Consider the following 21,984-nt stretch of genomic DNA (forward strand, 5'->3'; position numbering starts at 1 on the left):
AGTATTCATTCTCCTATAATCAAGCCATATTACAAGAAACATCCTTTGTTCTCCCAGATAAAGCTATAACACAGAATATCATAGCTTGTAAGTGTCCCCCATACGTTCTAGAAATACTGTCCAAGTTAATTTCCTAGCCTATTTTAAATCTCCCTGTGAAGCCAGGTGATGTACTGTAATTAGGTCCCAGACTTCAATACTTACAGGATGAACATATGCCTTTTTAAAAAGCAAAGCAAAACAAAAAAACCACAGACACTTACCTCAGAAGGTTGGTTAAGTGACAATGATTCATTCTTCACTGGTAACGTTAGCACAGACTTCATCTTTTCACTTTCTGCATAGTCCACAGGCCGCAGACCAAATATATTACTGGCAAAACAAGCACAGATGGGTTTAAGTAAATAAAATGTGACTTGACTCTTAACTAACTGGGCACATTAGCTGGGTAGCTTTCCCTCCTACTTTCTTATTAATATGTAATTTCAGCTAAAAACCACAAAGCTTCAAGTAAGAATTGCATCCAAGACAGATGGATACGGAATTACAAGCTGCTGCATTCAGCTGAGGAGTAAGGGATGTTCAGAGCAGTATGTTCAGTTAAATAAACCACAGTCCTTGTTAAACTGTTTCAGGATGCACTTTGATATCACTCACAAGACCCAGAAATTTCAGCTTTAATCTTTTGTTGCAGTCATATAACTAAGAAATGTATTTTTGGCTTACCCATTTGCCATAAAAGACATGTCAGAAGATTCTATATACTGTGTTAAACACTGGAACTTGCCGTGGTTATGCTTTTATGGGAGAAGCTATCTGCTTCCTACTTGGGAACTGTGGCTCCCTCACACTTCCAAAATTTGAGTATGCATCTCATTTTCCACGTGTGCTGTTCCACAGACCACATTATAGGCAATTCATTCAGATTTTAGTTGGTTTGCCAATTCTGTTGAACACTACTCATCCTATGTGGCACCTCATAGCTATTAGATATGCTTCAAGACCCATTTCCTCTCCCATTCTTTTAGCATTACGCAGACAGATATGATTTGCTATAAACACAACATCAAGCACAACCACGGTTTCTGTCTTTTCTTCACACAACTCTGCAGTTGCAGGATGGTAGTGAGCGAAGGAAAGCTTGAAACCATGGAACAGGTATAACTGCCGCTAACAAACACGATCCTCTGTCAGTACTCCTGGGAAATATTCTGCTTGTTTTGCCCTTTGCAAGAACAATGGCTATTCCAGCTGATCCTCTTCTCCCCACTTCATGTAGCTCCGGCTCTCAAAAAGCATAATAAGAGCTCGTTATGAAGGGGAAGTTTGTCACCAAGAACAAAGCCTTGACTCAGTATCTGAAATCTGGCAAGCTTAGTCATCAAACAATGAAACATTTAAAGACGTCAAGAAACCACTGCATCTTCGAAGCGCTCTTAGTTAGCCACACGTTCCTGTGCAGAGTACAAATCTTGGAAGTTTTATAGGGAATTCCACATAAAGCCATAACCCAATCCAGCCCAAAGAGAAGCTCGAATCATTAAGTCTTCACTCTGATTTAACAGGGGCCCTTTGGCCAGTGCAAAGCTGAAAGATACATCTGACCTTAGCACCTTTCTGTGCTCCTGACTGAGCACTGCTCACTAACATAGCCTCTTGGGAAAACAACAATCCACAGAAATCCCACACAGAAGATTCCGGGATGGTATTTTACAATTGCTAATTTTACAGTATTACCAACCCCGAGCTCTTCTGAGTTATTAATGAGTGAAGAGATAGCATAATACAAATTCTGCAGACAAAGATAACTGGTTAAATCTCAGCCCAGTCCTGGGAGTTGCAGCCCATTAAATATTGTCATGCTGCTCCTGCTTTGTCATGCATCATCAGGGTAGCTCTTGTCCTTTCTTTAAATAAGGGCCATATTCCACTCGAACTGCTGCAGGATGAGTTCCTTTGAACAATGCATCCAAGAGAGGAGAGGAAAAAAAAAATATTAGCACATACACTAAAATCACCTTTAGACTAGATGGCTGACCTTTTACTGTGAACTAAGCAGGGGGAGGAAATCACTGCATGGCAGTAGCAGAGGTTTGGGAGTGTCTCCACCCCAAGTCACAGTGAGATCCTTGACTGCTGGAAAAAACCTCATGAATGTTTACCGTAGATAAATATACAGGCCACCACAGTTAAATACAGAACATTTTTTGCCAATTCAACTGTACAAAATAAGAGCTCCAGCTACTCCCTCTGTATCCACTTAACTTTAAGATCATTTCAGGTGCTACTAACCAATGTACTGCAAAATGCTATCCTGTCATTATGCAGCATTGAAGAATTAATGGCTATTCATAGGATGTTAAGGTGGCATACTTGAAGTAAAATGTGACAAACTTGGGAGCTGAGGTCTGAAGAAAGGAACACCTGCCCAAGGGGTGGGTTTAAGAGTTTTGAATGTTTGCAACAAAGCGGGTTGTTGAGCTTAAGGAAGGTGAGAAAAAGTAGCTGAAACAGGAGAAAAGAGGGTTTACAAAATAAAAACTAAGACAAGGAACACATCCTAACAATAGATTTCAAGTATGATATTGTTGTAATTTACACATTCTTTTCAAAGAAAAAGGATGAAAACCAGATTTGTTCTTTTTAGTTAGGCACGCACTAATCATTCAAAAAGTAAGTAATCATGATCAGAAAGAGACCTTGCCCAGTCTCTGTTGGGCCGGTACACTTATCAGTGCACTTACTTGAAGAACTGTTTTTAATGTAGTAGGAATGTATATTATTTTTAACCCTATGATCAGGATCAAGGACCAGATCTGTGCAGCCACAAGAACACCAGTAAGGCAAAGGAACAGGAACAGAAGCTTTTGGCAAAAATGCACGCTCAAATCTGTCTTCTTGCAGCCAAGCTGAACAAGAGCAATCATCCACCTTGTTCAGAGTAAAAAATGAATTTTAATACAGTTTGCAAAACAAAATTAAGTGAGATATGCACAGTAGGTCCACCCTAACACACAAACACAGCACTTTAGAAATAACAACTATGTTTGTGTGCTCCTACTATAGGTCTGGGTTTGTTGAAAATGGGTCCGGTGCATGTGACTGCTTAACAGAACAAGTTCCATACTCAGAAGACAGACACAATTGTTTCTACAAGAGCAAAGTAAGTGTCTCTGGTGCTTAAACTAGAATACCAGGTCTCCAAGGCATACTTCTTTCTACCAGAATGCCAGTGGGCTTTTTGCAAGTTGTTTTAAACACTCAAGAGTCAAATGTATCCTTTGATGCAAGCAGTCTCCTATTAGTCAGTCATCAAGGTACTGAATAGTCAGTAGAGGGCTCTTACAGCTAGAACAAATTCCAATCAAAGAGTAGGATGTCTGTACTGAGAACAAAGATGAGCCCAATGAAGAGCAACTCAATGCAATCTGCTGAGTATGACTTTACATGAGACGACAGATGATGTTTTAAGGACTGACAGATCAAAGAACTTATGAAAAGCTTTAGAAATGGGATTCGGTTTACGGTGCAACATCACTGAAGTCTTAGGTACCGAGACAACAAAGGTTACTTCTGTAGTCAGAAAAACTTAACAGCTACCTTCTAAACATTTCAGTAAGCTTTCAGTAAATAAGCAACCAGAGGGGAGAAGATAAATAGGGAGACACACCCTTACCATTTTTTAGAAGCCCCAAACTTTCACAGCTTTCGATACAAGCAAACAATGACTATGTAATACTTTGTAATCAGGAGTTTTGACACCAGAAATTATTTGCTGTTCCACAGCTGAGCATAAACCAAGTTTTACCCCAGCCCCACAAAAAGAGTTCAGTATTGAATGGAAATCCCACAACCAGGTCTCAGCACAGTACTGCAACCACTAATTCCCATATGGAAATCTGACTAGTTTGGGGTTCTCCAATCAGCACCCATATTCTGACAGTGTGGTAAGCAGAAATCTTATTTGAACCTGATAGAAGGAAAAACATTTAATCGTGTAGCCAGAAAGCCCGTCTTAGATATCCAAACAGGGCCAGGGTTTTAATTAACTTGCTGTCAGCAGGAAGCTAAGCATACCGTCTTGCACTTAGACAGCAAAGTCCTGCACTATCTTGACTTAAAGTAGACAAAATTATGTCAGTGTCACAGGTCTAATGCCTCCTGGAATTAACTGCAGGTTATAATAGCTTTTGCCCCTATGCCATTCATAATTGAGGACCACGGTCTATCCCTAAGCGTTCCCACAGGTCTGTTCAGAATCAGATTCACAACTACTCAAAGACAGCTAACACCTAAAAAAATAGAGCAACACAACAATTTTTACTAATGCTAAACTTATTGTGCATGAAGAACTGGCAAGATAGCCCATTTGAGTGAAAGCATTTAGGAAGTACTGTGAAATTGCAAATGCACAGATCTAATTTTTCAAATCACTTGGCTTGCTGTGAAGCAAGGAAAAAAGACAGAATTCAAGAGAGAGAGCACATGAAAAAAGCTATAAAAATAAAAATTAGCTACGTGTAGGAGATTAACTTAAAAAAATTAAGTAGACCAGCGGGACAATTAATAGGTCCACTGGTTCATATAATATTTTCATTTGTAGTTCATATCTTTCCCAGTCAGCGAAAACCTCAAATGGCAAATGAAGTGCCACAACTATTAAATCTTACAGATTTCCAGAAAAATTTTTTGCCAAGGAATACTGAAATCCCAGGATTGCTTTCTAGCAAAAGAGGTAGTTCTTATCTGTATTCGCTTGGTCCAAAAGATATGTAGCTGCTTCATATTACATACAGTTACTTCTTAATGCACTATGTATTAACATGCAAGGAGAAAAAACTAGCCTGAAAGACACTTGGAATGAGATGTACTTGACGGGTCTGTGAACCTGATGATGTAAATCTGAAATTGCAAAGTCTCAGCACTCTGATGGCTAGGGTTATGCTAATATCCATGCGCCTCATGAATTGAGGTCCCTTAAAAATCGTCTGTATTTGCTCCCAGATATATTTTACATCCATCTACATACCAGTGAATCTTACCTGCCTTCGAGCCTGCAGTCAGTAAATATTGCACATCTTTAAAAAAAATATTTCATCTTGCACAATTGAATATCATACTAAATTTCAAAACTACTGCTCTAAGCAGGCTATTCAACACAAGCTCTGTTTTTATTCCAGTAGATTAACTCTCCAACACACAAGGGACATTAAGACACAAAACTGAGTTAATTCTATGGTCAAAACAGCAGCAAGACATCAGTCACTTTTGTGAGGTTTCATGCTATATATTTCAGTGTCCCATGTAACATCTGAATACATTTATCATTTTCACGTTTTACTTAGCTTAGCTAAAGGAAAACATTTTAAATAACCACAGTGAACTAATCAAACTTTCCTCCCCACCCCCATGAGGTAATGAAGAATCACTTTAATATGCTAGGATAAAGGCGGCCCTCTCTCCTGGGCTGAAAGTTAGTTCATTGATAGCCTCAAGAGCCCACAGAGGGACTAGAAAGAGTTTCATACACCAAAAAAAGCAGCAAAATAAAATTAGACAAATTTATCAGTTCTGCAAAATTGGTGTGGTATAGTCTTAGCACACACTGCATACCTCTAAATTTAAGGCACTCCTTGGGTGTATTCCAAAAGAATATAAACCTTTGAGAAGAGTTGCAAGTTCTACTCATCACTGCTCAATTTCTACTTCAAACATCCTAGAGTAATAATGCGAAGGCAAGCAGATCCTGCATTAAGTACAAAGAGGTCAATTATAACTAGTTGTACTGAAAAGAATTATAATTGCACCATCTTAAGTGATCACCCTGTTCTCAAAATTATGGTCTGCAGGTCTCGGGGATCTAGGAAAAATGTCACTGAAGAAAAGCAAGCTTCCTGCCAGATGTGATTTCATTATAAGGGTGCCTGCATCCATTAGAAAAAAAAAAACATTTAAACCTTCTACATTAAAGAAGGCTCAAATCCAACCACTGTTTAATGAGGACTACAACTACCAGAAGAAGTGGAAGAGAAAACCCTGTAAGATTTCCAAAGTCACGATCCAGGAAAGGATCATAGCACAATTCATTGCTGGAAGCTAGCAGGGCACAGGAAGGAAGGGAGGCAGGCACAAAGATTCTCAGAAGTCTCAGATATACAGTTCATGTTTCTGTTGTTTCTTGGTAGTGTTTGGAAAAGGTCAGTAAAGTCTTACTATTCAAGCCTGAACACTTTGCTTGTACATCCCTTTCTTTATGTCTCTAACACTCTCTGTAAAAATAGCCAGGAGGGTTGGGGATGGGGGGGGGGGGGGGGGTGTGGGAAGGAAAACCCCCAACCTTTCCATTATCAATGCAGTAGTAACACCCACAGAGATAGAGAGCCTACAGAAGATTTGGAAGCCGCAATTTTTGCAAAGGGGATATACAGGACTGGATTTTTGCCAAAGCACCTGTGGTTCCTTCTGCCAGACAAATGAAACAAAGATTCAAAGCTGCTAAATTTGTTCACAAAAAGGTTTAAGGTAAAAAAAGTATGTATATTTATTAACACCACACACTAGAGATTCCAAGTACCCTGGAGATTAAGTCAAGAATAGGGCATACTTAGAAGTGGGTTAGAAGCCATTTTTGATACTTAAGAGGTACTGCAAGAGGTAGGTAGTTGCAGAGTTGTGACATATCCTATGCCACACTGTTTTAACATACAACTGCACATTACCTGTACTCAGTGAAAAGCTAAGCTGGAGATGAAAGTTTACATACATCTTTCATTTCAAGATTAAAAAGCTTCTGTTTCAACAGAAAGTCATGTTTGCTCACGTAGAATGAGCTGAAAGAGGTTCAGCTTCAGCTCAGTTTGCGTGAACGCATGCAGCAGAGACTAAGGCTAGTAAGACACCTGAAGAGCCCACTGTCAGCATTTGGAGTCTCTGCTGTGTAAATCTTCCAGTGCTTAAGTCCTGTCAAAATCTTTGCATCAAAGCTGTTGTCTGTGCTACGCTTTCAAATACCAGATAGACAAGTGATAAGTGTCACACAGCCAGTTCCCAATATTCAAGTGGCTTGAAAATTAGTTTCTGAAGCTGTCAGCTTTTCAAGGTATAATGCACTGGTCTTTGTTGTTCAAGAACAAAGAGAAGATGAACACATGATCCTTGTTTTACTTTTTCATGCTGAAGTTTTGTGGGTTTGTTGGTTTTTGGGTTTTTTGTTTGTTTTGTTTTTAACTCCAGTATATTCAAGATTAGGACTGGTTTTGAAAACCCTGTGCTTTTCCACAGAGTACCTTAATTTTGTAAGCTTCAAGAGCCAATACTGAGAGCTGAAGTGATTAAGCTGAACTTGTTTATGCTTCATCCTATCATGTTACTATATACACACGCCTATTGACAACATGCACCGGATTCAGATTTTATACATGCAGGTTCTGGCACAATACTACAAGACCTAAACCCACACTTAGTGTCTAAAATACTAATAGTTTGCAGGGTTATTCATAGGCTAACAGATACTTTAGCACCTCCTATACACAAATGCCAAAATCTTCAGGAGGCATTAACTGTATAGAAGATTCAACTGAAAATATTTCTAGAGTTTTGTTGTTTGTTGGTTTGGGGCTTTTTTTAATTAAAAAGTGTACCAAGGATTAGTGCTTTGATCCAGAATGGAAAAAATAAAACACACTGCCCAAATCTTAGCCTGTGTCTATGCCATATGTGAAGGTAGAACAGACTGGACTGAAACACCTTCTGCTAGCAAGCAGCATAGTAAAGAGACAAAAACCAGCTGTAGCAGTTCAAAACTAATCTAGCTCAGCATCTTGGATCTGACAGTAGCTATAACAAGATGCCAGCAGAAAAGTGTAAGAATAGGGTAAGCATATTTTGTTACTTCCCTAGTACAGTCTCCAATTCTCCAGCTATCTATGACTCAGATGTCCTCAGAAAAGCTTAGGACAAAGCAAAACAGAAAGGAAAGACCTACCTCGAAAGGGGTGATACAAGTATAGTGGAGCATACATTTAACACCCCCTCACTTCAAATAAATCACGTTTATTACTAGCTTTGCTTCGTATTTACTTAACATATACACTGGAAGTTGTAACTGCGGCATTAGCTACAGCTAAAATAACATCCCACACCTACTTACACTGCATCACAGGAGGCACCATGCAGAAGTAGCAGCTCAACAATGCTCACGTGCCCATTCCTGGCAGCGTCATGAAGCGGTGAGTCGTTCTGATACCCCGTGGTATTCACTAACGCCTTGTGTTGTAGCAACAGCTCCACCACTTCTTTGTGCCCGTGATTACATGCCTCGTGCTAGTTGGGTAGTAGTAAAAACAGAAAATTGAAGTGAAACAGAATTCAGAGGAAGGACCTTTGTTACACCAGTTAACATACTTTCAAACACCTCTTAGTAGATGGTCAGGGAAGATGATGCAAGGATACTGCATTACATTCCTGACATGAATTAACCTTGGAACCTAGCACTAATAAAAAGCACAGAGAAGACTGAACAAAGGCCAATTGCGTGCAAATTAGAGTAGAGGGAACAAAGCCTCCCAGATTACAGAGTCCATCAAGAGTATTCTTCAGGAAAGGAAGTAGGCATGGTTGAAAAGAATTACAGAAAATAAACAAAAGGTTCAAGTCAGCAATTTTTTCATTCAACTACCTGATATATTTCCAAAATGGTAAAAAGAAATGAGGACATTAAGAACGCATAAAATATACACATTGACTAAAATTGATCATTTTCTAGTTATCATAGTTATATTTTCTGCACTGCAGAATTGCAGGCTGACAGTTTTCTTGGCGTGCCCTACCCCAGCAAAGTAGAGTTGGATCTGGGCAGGTCAGTAGTTGCTAATAAACTATTTTAAACTTGTTTATCATCTCTTCTTCACTTTGCATAATTCTTTGTCACCTAAATGCATGTAAAGGGAACTAAAATATAGGAGAGGAAAGGAGGGATGAAATCTGAACAAAAGACAGATGACAAAAAAAAAAATGTCCTCAGCACTCACCAGTGGTGTCCAGCCAGCATTATCTTTAACATTGGGATCTGCCCCATTTTTCAGCAGCTGTTCAACAGCTGCTAAGTCACCCTATAAGGAAAAAAAACCATAGTTAATAAGAAGTATTGAAGATACACAAAGACAACAAAAATTTAAGAGATGCAGAATTATAAATTTAGCTGCAATAAAAATGTAATGATAAAAGTCTTCCATTTAGATATTGTCCAGATAAGAAAAACTGTTTTGAAGACCACAGTTTATCATTACTGCTCATTTAGAAGCACCTACACGTTTTACACAAATACATAATTTTAGATAAAAAATGATGCATACAACAGACTTAACTCAAAATAAATGGACAAGTTGGTGCTGATTGCAATCTGTCCACTACAGTCAACTGCAAGGATTAAAATCAGGAACATTTATTCAGAATTTCCTTGTCCTTCAGACTGGATTTTTTTCAAACTAATCTAAATAACTGGCTAGAAACATGCATAGGTGAAACAGATTAATAAGCCTGACAAGCTTCTATAAATTGTTTTCCCACAAGTCAAGAGGAAAAGGGAAAGAGTTTTATTGAACACTGCAATTACTACTCATGTTGAATCTCACTGACACTTTCCCTGACAGTTATTCTACCAAAATAGTCTTCATTTGCTTTTTGGAAGAACAGTTTTTACTATAAGCAAGGAAACGTATGTGGGAAATGGTGGAAACTGATGCAGAGATTATGGGAAGAGGGGAAAGAGGCTGAGTAGAGAATAAAGTGAAGGAAGCAACTGAACAGAATTTGTGAATCAGAAGTTTTGACGCTCTTAAAAGGCAAATATAAGAGAAAGTTAGTACAACATTGGAGCATACACAGATGCAGCTATAAATAGGCAAGGAGAAGCCTCCTGCAGAAGCTGAGGCAAGGAAATCTCTGCAGTGCAGGTCTTCTAAAAAGCAGGTGGAAAAAGTAACCCAAAGAGATTGAAAACAGACCCTGACCCCATTCTCCTTTCACAGCACCACCCGCATCCCAGCATATTGGTACTTAAAACTCACTTTGTGCAATGTCAGCCAGTTCCTGCTTCTGACATTCGTTACTACAGAGCAGCAATTGCAAAGGTCTGCCCTACTGGAAGAGGCACCATGAATCCTGTTCCAAAATTCTTGCTGCAATGCCGGGAACCCTCCACAGTTGCAGGTACACAGCTAATGGGGCCAGGCTGTCCTACACCTCTCACCATCGGGTACCACCTCTCAGGTCAAAGCAATGATTTACCCACACGATTACAGATTAGGAGCAGTTACACCCCATTTCTCAGGTGACACAGTAACAGGGAACGAGGAGATTGCCAAGCGTCATCTAATGGCCAAAACTACCTAAATAACACAAGCTTTTCAAAGGTTAAACTTTTTCAAAGGTTGAGCAGAGTAGGCCACAAGTTTCTGCATGGTTTGCCACTAATGTCCCAATTCTTTTTATTTTAGGTTTTTGGGGGTTGTTTTTGGTGTTTTGTTTGGTTTTTTAGGATCCATCCCAACCAAGCATTTCAGGATGACCACTAACACTTTCCCTAGACCAGGGTATTATGATCCCCAATGATGAGACTAATAAACTGCCATCTAGTTCTTGTCCTTGGCCAAACTTGCAAAATATAAATATTAGGACCTGGAGGGGGGAAAAGAAGTTTAATCCATGATATACAGAAAGTTCTATGCCTTTAAGTAGTGGCAAGTCAAGGAATTCCTGTTATTCCACAACATACCTTAGAAAAAGTGAGAGAATATTAAATTAAGCTTTAAACACAACAATAAACTTCATCCCATTTTTTTTGTTATCAAGGAACACTTTCCAAAAACTAGCTTTAATCTTTACTCTTTAGTTAGAGAAAATATTAAGACAGACTCTGCTCAGCAGAAATAAATCCAGCAGGCAACAACTGAAAACTCAAAATTCACCAAAAAAATGATGAGAATCACTGGCATTAAAACACTCGAGCAAATTAACACATCAGAGATAAATCTCATTCATTATATTCACAACCTAGATGTCCCAGCAAAATGTTACCTTTCAAAGCAATTAAAGAATATGCTGCTGTTAGAATACTTTATGGTTGCAAGGTAATAGACAGTGCTCAGCATTAGATCTTCTTCTACAGAGAGAAGATACAATTATCTATAATGAGCGAGATCTGAGCATATCATTTAAAGTTAAGTTTGCAAACATGTACAGCAAGGGTTTGACATTTCAAGAGTACTCCTTTAAAGCAGTAAGCATAGCTAATAATTTGTGTGGGCATTAGGTAGTATCACAGCTTTTCAGAACAGTTATGTGAACCTTGATTTGTAAAACACTGCTGCAGTTTTATCAAAGGAAGTGTTTGTGGTGTGGACACCGGTACTGACAACACCCACAGACTGAAATCCAAGTCTAAGTCAAAATTAGAAAACTGGTGTTTTGCTGTTTACAGAAGACAAATATTGTCATCACCTCAGCTGTAAATGAAACCTGCTCCCTGCAACCGGCACCTAGCAATGAGTGACAGAAAGGGAGGGGAAGCTGTCACACCATTGTACTGCGCAATGACTGGATGGGGGCTGTCAATCAGGATTACAAGACACATTAACAAAATTGTTCATAGCTAGGAGAATGTGCCTTTTGTCCCCTCAGAGGCTCTTCAGTCACGTTACCATATTGTGAATATTTAGTTAAAAAAAGTGGAAGACTAAATTTCAAGCAGCAGATCCTTAGCAGACATGTTATCAAGTCCCTCCTGCAAGCAGAGCCACATCAGCTGACAGTGACCCAAGAGTAAAAAAAGTGCAGTTAACACACAAAATCACAGAATCATCGAGGTTGGAAAAGACCTTGAAGATCATCTAGTCCAACCATTAACCTCACACTGACCGTTCTCAACTCCACCAGATCCCTCAGCGCTGGGTCAACCCGACTCTTCAACCCTTCCAGGGATGGGGACTCCACCACCTCCCTGGGCAGCCCACTCCAACACCCAACAACCCCTTCTGGAAAGAAATGCTTCCTAATATCTAGTCTAAACCTTCCCTGGCGCAACTTGAGGCCGCTACTCTGACCAGTTCTATCAAATTTAATAGAATTACTCACATTTAAAAGCTAATAAATGCTTTCCTCAGCACTAAATAAGAAAGAGTAAGGACCTGGTAGGGGCAAGTCCCAGCCACAAATACCTATATACCATATGTCTTTCTTCCACAAGAAAAAAAAGCAGAAGAGACTACACTTATTAGTATGGAATTACTAACTCCAACATACTTTATAAAGTTGTGCTTTGACTGATATTGAAATCGACTTTGTACATTTAGTCCCTTGAGTTCACTTTATCTACCAACGCCAGCATAAAATCACCAGTCCCAAATAAAGAGTCATAACCATACCAGATGATACAGCTTGTCTTAGCAGCCTGTAGCAACAACAGCGTGGAAACACAACCGGAGATACTACTTGTTCAGAAACAGAGAACAGGACAAACACCAGGTAAAAAAATGCTAACATTAACAATTCACAGGGAAATGTTTATTTTTAAATCTCATTATCAATGAAGGATTACAATCAGCTTCTGAAGAGGCAGAAACTACTGCAGAATGTAAAACTATCCGTTTGGAAGAAAAAGCAAAGGACATTTTAGGCTCATAACAAAGCTTATGTATAGTGACAACACAATAATGCAATGGGTTTGCTCTTCCTCTGCTACAGCTTAAGGGAGCTCTGAAAACTATAGAAGCAAGAAAGGCATTAGGGCCATCTGTTGGCAGATCTAGAAGACAGCATTAGCTAACACAGAGAAGGGTATTTACACAGCTTTACAAACACTTCCCTCCCAATGAGAATGTAGTTCCTGCAGATGCAGATGGCATAAGCCCAGAAAACCATCCTCACTTGGCATAGACAAGGTTTTTTGATTTGTTTTTTTCCAAGTCAACTGTGTCACAATTTTAATGCAGACAAATGGTTAAGAACTGCAAGTGTCCTTTCAGCCCTACTTTATAGGGTCTTTTTTTTTTTTTACATTTTACCCTTTACTGTTTCCATTAAGCATAGATATTCTCCACCAAAAAGTCACATTTACGTTAATGAAAACATATTCTACCAGTTCAAAAGAGAGACATCCAAATAATTAGGGCAGTACATTAAGATGAACCTAAAAACCTGTACCACTTCAACCAAACACTTCTCCCTTTATTTGCAAAGGTAACTTCAATCTTTAGGTCAAACAAATGAACAAAAACCCCCTTTCAAACCCAAATACATTTCCTTAAGTTGGAGGGGGGACAGAACACAGAATTAGGTTACTTACAACTCAAAGAGGACAAATATGAATTACAGAGTGCTTATAATAATTGTGAATGCTCCAACCAACTCTTTCCAGGAATCAGCAAGTTTCTCACCTCAAATTTCTCCAAATTAATTCCCTACCCAGCAGACCATTTATTAACTAACAAGCATACAAGTAGCTATGCTTAACCCTTACATAAAGAAAACATTCAGGAAGTTAAGTTTAATCCACCTCAGAAACAAGAGAAGTAACAACCAAGCATTATAGAAAAAGAAATGCCAATTTGTTTCTAAGCTTTCAGATCAGCACTTGGGAAGATGGATTGCTTCGAGTCATGGCCAATTTTCATATTCTTAAGTTCTGCACTTGAAACCATTACACTGCTTCATATTTATCTTAAGCTACCTGCTGGATACTACCCATAATGAGGAGGCTGTTTACCATTCCTATACCACTTGGCTTTGACATTAAGGTCAATGTCAAACTACAACTTCAAAGCAATCTCAGGTGCTACATCTGCATCTAAGTCACCCTGCTAGTTACTACCAGCAGACCTCATGCCTCCAATGAATGGGAAATTAAACACACAGTGAAGTCACCTGCCACACAAAATCACAAGGTCTGGATAAAAATACCTTGGACCAATGGATGCATTCATTCAGTGAAGCTGCTGGCAGGAATGATGCTGACCATCCACTGCCTTTTGCTCAGGGGAGGCTGGGAGTGCCTGACCACGCAGCAGCACAACTCCCCTCTTGTACCTAAAGGCTCAAGAGGAAAGGCAGGAGGGGAGATGTTCCTCCCATGTACATGTGTGACCCAACACTCAACCATGATACATACCCATCGAGTACCAAAAGTGAGGAACTGCACAGCTGACTAGGTCAGACACCTGAAAAAAGATCTGAAAGGTATTCTGATGTTGGCCATTACATGCTCACAAAACCACAAAATCTTCTTTCACTTTCCCCTCTAATGTGTCATTAACTGGTAACAAAGCAATAAAAAGGAAGAACAGTCTCGCAAGCTCGGAAAGAATTATCTAGTAGTTATTACAGTGTTAAGTATAATGAACATGAAGAGCCCAGCACAGCAGGCTAGCCATGGGGGAAGCCTTTAGGAAGGCCCTCCTGGTCAACTGTCAAGGGTCCCTGGAACAGGCAGTAACCAAAACTGGTCCGGATGCTCCTTGTCTTTCTTCAGAGTACACAGTTGCTCTGCACAGATGCAATTTCTTCTCTCCTCAGAACAGAGCCAGCACTCTAATTGCTTCCAACTTGAACCATAAAAATCAAAGCCTTCTCCCAGGTACCTCCCACCCACTCCTTTGTAACAGTGCAGCTGTTGCCATGGTCCTCTTACCCTGTTGCATTGCAGTTTGCTATCCCTCTTCCTGGAACCCATAGCAGCAGCAATTCTACACTGTGAACTGACCCATCCTCTCCCCTGTCAATGCAGAAGAAACACAGGCACAACCAAGACCTGAAATACTGTACTAAGAAACTACGACTTTTTTCTCTCCGTAGAAGATTTAAGACTCTGCACTACCTAGTTAAGCAGTACCGTGTTGCATTTTTAATTGCCACCTAAGAGCTAGTCCTGTGAACAACTCGTTATTTTACTGTAAAAAACCAAAATCCTATGTGGAAGGGCTATTGATTGGGCAATTTCCCATCACTTTAGAACATCAGGAGTGAAATAGGTTATGTTTTGTATTTTAACTAATTGGAAGTTTTACCTTTAATGTCTATGAAGGAAGATAAACATGACTGCTGTTTGCTATAGGAAGAGCCACATTTATTTTAATTTATTAGTTTAACTCAGCATTAAGTTCATCCACACTAGAACCTTTCTTGAGAACCATTCTGATTTCAGCAAGTTAATAACTAGTAGTAGTAGTAAATGGGGACAATCCTTCAGAATCATTTGAAACAGCACAATACACTTAAGTTTAATGCCTGATAATGCTGTTTATTATCTCTTTTAAATAAGAAAAAAAGGAGAACTCAATTAGCTTTAATTAAATTCAGGGTATTAGACCCTAACAGCTAATGAAAATAATACAGATTTATTTTATAATTAATGAAGTCCCAGAGAATTAGACTTTATTTCACTTTGGGGGGAGGGTGGCAGCTACAAGTCTGTTTCCCATTACACACATGGAAGAACATTACTGGCTGTGGAAAGAACAAGAAAAAAAAAATCACCTATAAAACAAAACTGGAAGAGAAATACTTCTTCCAGAAACAGAAAAAATGACAGGGCTATTTTCAAAAAAACCACAATGAGAATATACATACAGTATAAAGCCTAGCATTTTCAAAACCAGTTTCTTTGAGAAAACATATTTACCAGCTCCATAGCAGGGTTCCTACACCTTAGAAGAGTGATTTAGAAACATACAAGTTATACAAAAAGATACCTGCACGCAAAAAAAATGTTTTCGTGCAATTGCCACACATTCCCAGCAGATTCATGGCAATTAATCACTACTATTTCTTGTCCTCTGCTTCACAAAGTAAAATGTTACCAAACCCCATGACCAATAGTTCTTTAGAAAGACCAAGTCCTCACACCATGCTGGCTTGAGCAACTTGAGTCTTAATCCACTTTGACATGGACTAGTTAACATGCCCACATTGACTGGCTACCAGGGCATGCAGCAACTTCTTGGGAATGCCATAATATACCCGTGATTAAGCTATATAACAGGAACAAAGAAGACCACAAATGAAAGGAGATAATCTCTATAACCTCCTTCAACAGATGAGAAACAGGTTCAGAGACAGTAAAACAACTTTCTTAAGAGTTGCCCTGGAAGTTTATAGCTGGAAAGATAGATACATGCAAGTAAACTACGTCCATAACCAAAAGACCACTCTCCTCACCTTATTTTAATTAAATTTAAAAGAGAGTGGTAACTTAGGGATCACCCTGAAGCCCTACCTAGTTAAACAAGCCTTTACTAATGAGCAGCTCAACGCAAATGGAATTGACAAATTAAAACCACAGCAGAACTAATGAGGAACAGAAGCAACTTCCCATTTTAGCTCAATAATTATAAACATTAAAAGACGGCACCAAAATGAATTCACACAGAGGACTGAGAAAAGCATTCATGTGTATGCCCACCCCACCGCCTACACTACAGCTGGAGGTCAGCTCTCCAGCCCACTGAAATAGCTCTATCTCTTTCTCAGAGAAGGCTGTACCAATGCCAACAAGCAGTGCCAGCCACGCTACTAACCTTGGATAGCCAAAACTTGTTTATTCTTTTTGTCTATAGCATCAATTGTTCAATTTTTACTCATTTATCTTCAAAGTTCTTTGCAATGAAAAACCACATTATTGGCGTATCACTGCTTACTCTGAATCTCACAATAAATATCAGACATATTGCTGGAAACCACACCTGTGTGAAAATTTGTCAAGGTAGATCAATTTTTTTAGAATCAGTCAGTCGTAATAGTATTCCTTACAAACTCGCAGAAAATCATGGAAGGATAATTTGTAAACAGTGCTTTAATAAAGAGGAATATATAGGACTTATGACAAGGTAACAAGAAATCTATCCTTTAAAGCTCTTGAGTCCTGTGAGGACAATGTTTGATCTTCCCCTCCCTAATTCCATATTAATGGCATCAAGATATTTGAAGTCAACTCAGCTCACCTGCCACTTCCATTTAAAAAGGTCTCATGCAGCAGGAGTGGCTTATTGGAATGCCTTTGAAAGAGGACAAAGTTACTTATCCAGAACAGTCTTCATCTCAACAAACAGAAGTGCTGAATAAATGCCAGGATGCTGGCAGGTGAACCAATTCTACCAATATAGGCAGTTTGTTAACCACACAGTATTTCTATATTTTGATTTAGCACAAAGTACATTTAAACTGCCAGACTACAAACTCTTTGAAATGACCTCTCAGAAGAGAGCTGCCATATTAGTGCATCTGATGAGTTTGACTGGAAGCACTCAACTTACCTCACCTGCATGTGGCTTTTACATAGTAATAGGGAAAGAAAAAGCAAAGCCATGAAGTTCTACCACAGCAGGAACTGGCTAAGATAACAACAGCAAAATGAGTGACAGCTGTCACTCCAAGAATAACATTGATCCTACATAAAAGTGAAGTCTACTGAGACCATCCCAACTCTGTCCTAATTCTCCCTTCTCCACTACCGGTGAGAACAGCATGTTCAGAGCACAGAGCTCAGCATGGGAATCCCAGGGTCAAATGCAAGATCATGAAATAGTTAACGTCAATTAAGATTGCATAGAGTTACCTTCATGTAGATAATTCAGATCTTGTCCTGGCTGAGTTACCAGGTCAAGTTAAACTGATCAAGATCACTCAGTGATGTCTGAAACACTTAGCTAAACTCCTTATGACAAATCACAGAGACAGCTTTCTGGTACGTAAGGGCAAAACATTTGAATGCTCATCACTTCCTAGAACTCACGGTATAACTGACACTGTAGTACACTTAGTTTCTCAAGTATAACCATCTTTGATCATTCCAATAGTAATTGCTTTACGAAATCAGAGAATCAGGTTGGAAACTCTCTAATAAACCTAGAAGTAAAAGACCACAGGATGAGATTTCCCCCACAGAAATAGGATGCATTGAAATAACTGGTTTCCGGGATATTTTTAATACAACATTGTCTTTGTAAACCTCTGTTTAAGGTTGACCTAGAAGATGACGGTCCTACCTTGATGGAAGCAACATGGAGCAAAGTCTCTCCCTTGTAATTTCTTCTGGCAATTGTGTTAGCACCAGGGGACTTCAACACGGAAGGACTGTGTGGTATTCCTACTTGATCACAGGTCTTGGAAGTAGATGGGGTAGAGGGACATTTTGAAAGTGAAGGACTATTTACTGCTTGAAAGACTGCAGAACTTCTTGTCTTCATTACCGTGTCAGTGAGTTCCAGTACAGAGGAAGAAATCTGAACTGGTGTCTTGTGTTCAGTTGCTGGGGAGATGGGGCAACTCTGAGGTAACTCCTTGAAGCCATCTGCCTGCCTGGCTGATTTCTCAATACTGCTTCTCTCAGTTCTTCTTGGTCTTTTAGACTGAGAAGTAACTGGAAGTCTGGATTGCTCCCGTCCACGTTTCAAAGGTGTAGTTTCATTTTCTATCAACAGGGCTGTCTCTGTAGCACAATTTGTTCCCTTTTTGACTTGTGCAGGGCATGCAACCTCACTGTTATTCTTCTTCTCCAAGGATTTTACCTGTGGTGATATCTCCACATTTTCTGTATTTTTGCTGGAGTCAGCTTCCTTTATAGACTCCTGTTGAAGTGTCTCTTCAGGGCTATTTGGTTCTGGACTGCACAGGACTACTGGTTGACTGCAGATGGTCACACACTTTTCCTTGGGAGCCTTCTCAACTCCTTCTTCCTGCTCCGGCTTCTCTAAGCACCACACTTTGTTAATGTCTGCTAGACGTTTCTTCTTGATCTTCTTACTCTGTGTCTGTGTTGGCTTTTTTGTCACCTTGGAGGGCTTTTCATGAGGAGGGGAAGGAAGGAAATCATAAATTGAAGATGTGTCTTGACAAAAGTCATCGCTTTTAGTCTCAGGCTGACTCCTGTTCAGGACGCATCGAATCCTCCTACTTCTTGGGCTGAACCACATTTTTATCTGTTCCTTTTTATTCTTTTTTCCAAAGTCCGAGTCAGTTGGTGTGAAGGCATCTTCTGTTGAATCTAAGTGCATCAGGGAAGAGGAAAAACAATTTATAGAGTACTCTTCAGTAGAACATTGCAAAGAAAAAAGATCAGAATAACAACTGTAATAACTGATGAAATGTTACTAAATACAACCTACGTGTGCCTTCATTTCTTCTGAAGAGACACATATAATGGCTTTAAAACAACTGGCAAGGTCACAGGCCACTCTGGAGTTCAGGGATCCCAGCGTATCCACTAGGCATGTGAGCACCCTGCTAGAAAAGTTTCCTCAGTAGTCTGAGTTCACAATGCAGCACGTGCACAGATTTCTGACCAGATCAGAGAGAGAAGCTGGTTCCCCACGGAGTTTTCCTTGCAAATATGTTTAACAAAGTAGTCTGTGCATATACAAAAGAGCACAGAAACAATTTTCTAAAAAGATATTACAGTTCATCTGAAGATGAACAGGAAGAATAACTGCAAGCAAGCAAAAATAACATCCTTATAAGAATGTTGAACATTCCTGATTCCACAGATAGAGCAGATCAATCAGAGGAATATATAGAAAATATGTAAGTAGTTGACTCCTGTCATTTGATCCTTTACCCCTTGGTAGTAAACAATTCCAAGCAAGCTAAATATTTTGATTATCTCAAACATTTCTTTAAAAATATGTGGTGGAGCAATTTTATAAGTCACACAGCACAGCAAGTTACAAATCAATAACCAAAGTGACAGGAATATCCTGTACTCCCAGTTCATGAAGTAACAGTTGAGAACAAGGGCTATAAATGGTGTCCTCAATGGCTTAAAAATAAATTAAGTAGCATAAAGCGACCTCTAAGTTGGACACTAATTTAATTTAACAGCAACTCTGTCAGTTCAAAAGAACTATAACAGATTTTTTTTACAGATTCCTTCTTGGAAACCTAAGTTATTTTAGGTTACTTGGACAAGTCCTCCACAGTAAACGCACAACTCTTTCTGTTGCCTCCAATCTCAGGGAGGTTCACATTCACAAAAATCTTGGTGATTTATAGCAATCAATCACAAAACAAATATTCATTTTGCCTAGTGAGGCAAAGTAGGGTATTGTTACTATTATTTTTAAACAGAACTAAGACCAAGATTAGTGGTTTTGTTTAAACATTCTTGAAATAAACCATGCAAAGTCTCAATTATTAGAAGCGACAGACACTCACTGCAACAGTGTATTACTTTCACTTCAGTGCATTAACTTGCTACAGATAATTTGACTTCTCCATACGTTCTCTTCTATTTTTGGTGTTAGTAACCATATAGCCTCCTTTCCACAGCAAGCTATGATAAATTCATAGATAGCAGACAAACTAGACCGAATCCCTTAGCCACAAAAAAATATGTTTGAAATTTCACTTAAAACAGAACTGCACAGCTAGTAATTCCAACACCAAAATAGACATTTGCTGTTTTCCTTTAAAGCAATGTTTCAAGGTTAAATGTTTCCTCAATCTTGATTTAAACTACCCTACTTACCCCTTGAATTAAAATATGCTAGATATTAGGAGATGTAGCTAGAGGAGTATGTAAGGCATCAGACCAAAAAGTGTCTTTAAGGATACAGCTTGAGGCTAGCTAATCAATCACGTAGGTATCTGAAGATAATCATCAAGTACAGAACTGCAGCTATTTTTTTCTGTAGGGCTGGACTTGGTGCAAACAGGAAAAAAAAGCACTGAAATTGAGACTGAAATCTCATAACTAGCTAGCCTTCAGAAAGTTATCATATCCAATTTCATTCTGACTATAACATCTAAAAAAAGGAAGAGCTTGATTGCAAACAGATGCAAAATATAAACCACAGTTACTATTTACTTGTTTCGCCTTCACTGTTTACACAACTAGCAGATTTCCTTCTAAAATATTTACCTTGCTAGAACTATCAGTCATCTCCAAGTAAAGAGCAAGAATAAAATCAGCTTGCAAAAGTAATTTGTGCAACAATTTTGTGATGGCCAGAATTCTTTTTGATGTGTATAGCACAGTAAGACTTTAAAGTCCAAGTGACAAACTCAATCAAAGGCACTGTCCTTCAGAAGTACGATCTAAACCAGCATAACACAATTAAGTATTTACACTGGAAGCTATGTATATACCACTTCTGGCAGCAAGAAAGCTTGTGAAAAATCAACCACAGGGGTTCTTAAACTGATCTGCTCATTATTGGTTGCTCAGCAGGGACTTACTAGTCGGTTATTACAAACCTGCTGAAAATACACCAAATAAATACCTTCCCAGGATTATTTTTTCTCACATGCAACTCCTTTAGGTGTAAAAGTGTATGTTGCACATTTTAGAACAAGGAGGCCCTGATGGAACATGATTAAAACACGACACATCCTGTGAAACAGATCAGTCACATCGAGATGCCAGCCGTGCACACCCAGGGCATCCCCACAGCCTGCTGGGGAAAAAACTGCAATTTCTGCCCAGGTGTGTGTTGTCTCTCAGCCATTCCTCAGTAACTCTATCCTTCAGAATACTCTGTAGCTAACATCAACTCTGCCTGAACAGTTCTGTGTAGCATCTGCAAAAAAGATTATTCTTAGACTCTGCTGCCCCTTTCCTCTGTTTCCAAAGCATACAAGGTAGGGAGTAGAAGTAATAAGGACAAATGGCCAACCCACCCTGAAAATCTAATCCTTTGATGGACCCAGAGCTGTGAGAGGGAGAGAGAGAGAGAAAAAAGAGACACAGTGCTAAGAAAATGAAAGGAAGTTCTTATGGTTTAATATGTAAATGTTAACTTATATAAAGAGGGTATTATCTGGTAGCTAAGTGCATACAGTTAAACTACCTTCAGAGAAAATTGCTCATAGTAAAATCGATCCAAAGGAGTTCTTTGCTGTCTCCAAGTTGGAAGCCAGAGCTTGCGTCTCAACAGGAATGAAAAAATTACTATATATGATTAAGATTTGTCTTCTTAATACCTAAGAAGTATCCTCCCA

At 39.1% G+C, this 21,984-nt stretch overlaps 1 protein-coding gene across 2 annotated transcripts in view; it reads right to left on the reverse strand.

Annotated features, from left to right (window-relative positions):
- BARD1 (BRCA1 associated RING domain 1) overlaps positions 1 to 21,984 on the reverse strand; it is a 44,548-nt gene that overhangs the window by 14,770 nt on the left and 7,794 nt on the right. For both annotated transcript variants that reach the window (XM_074829749.1, XM_074829748.1), the window contains exons 4-7: positions 18,036 to 19,033; positions 9,030 to 9,110; positions 8,150 to 8,322; positions 264 to 372 (exon numbers count right to left, since the gene is read on the reverse strand). In XM_074829749.1, coding sequence (XP_074685850.1) covers positions 264 to 372; positions 8,150 to 8,322; positions 9,030 to 9,110; positions 18,036 to 19,033 — 1,361 coding nt within the window. The remainder of the gene's footprint in view (positions 1 to 263; positions 373 to 8,149; positions 8,323 to 9,029; positions 9,111 to 18,035; positions 19,034 to 21,984) is intronic.

This window comes from Strix aluco, chromosome 6, assembly GCF_031877795.1.
Source record: "Strix aluco isolate bStrAlu1 chromosome 6, bStrAlu1.hap1, whole genome shotgun sequence".
In the NCBI taxonomy this organism is placed as follows: Eukaryota; Metazoa; Chordata; class Aves; order Strigiformes; family Strigidae; genus Strix; species Strix aluco.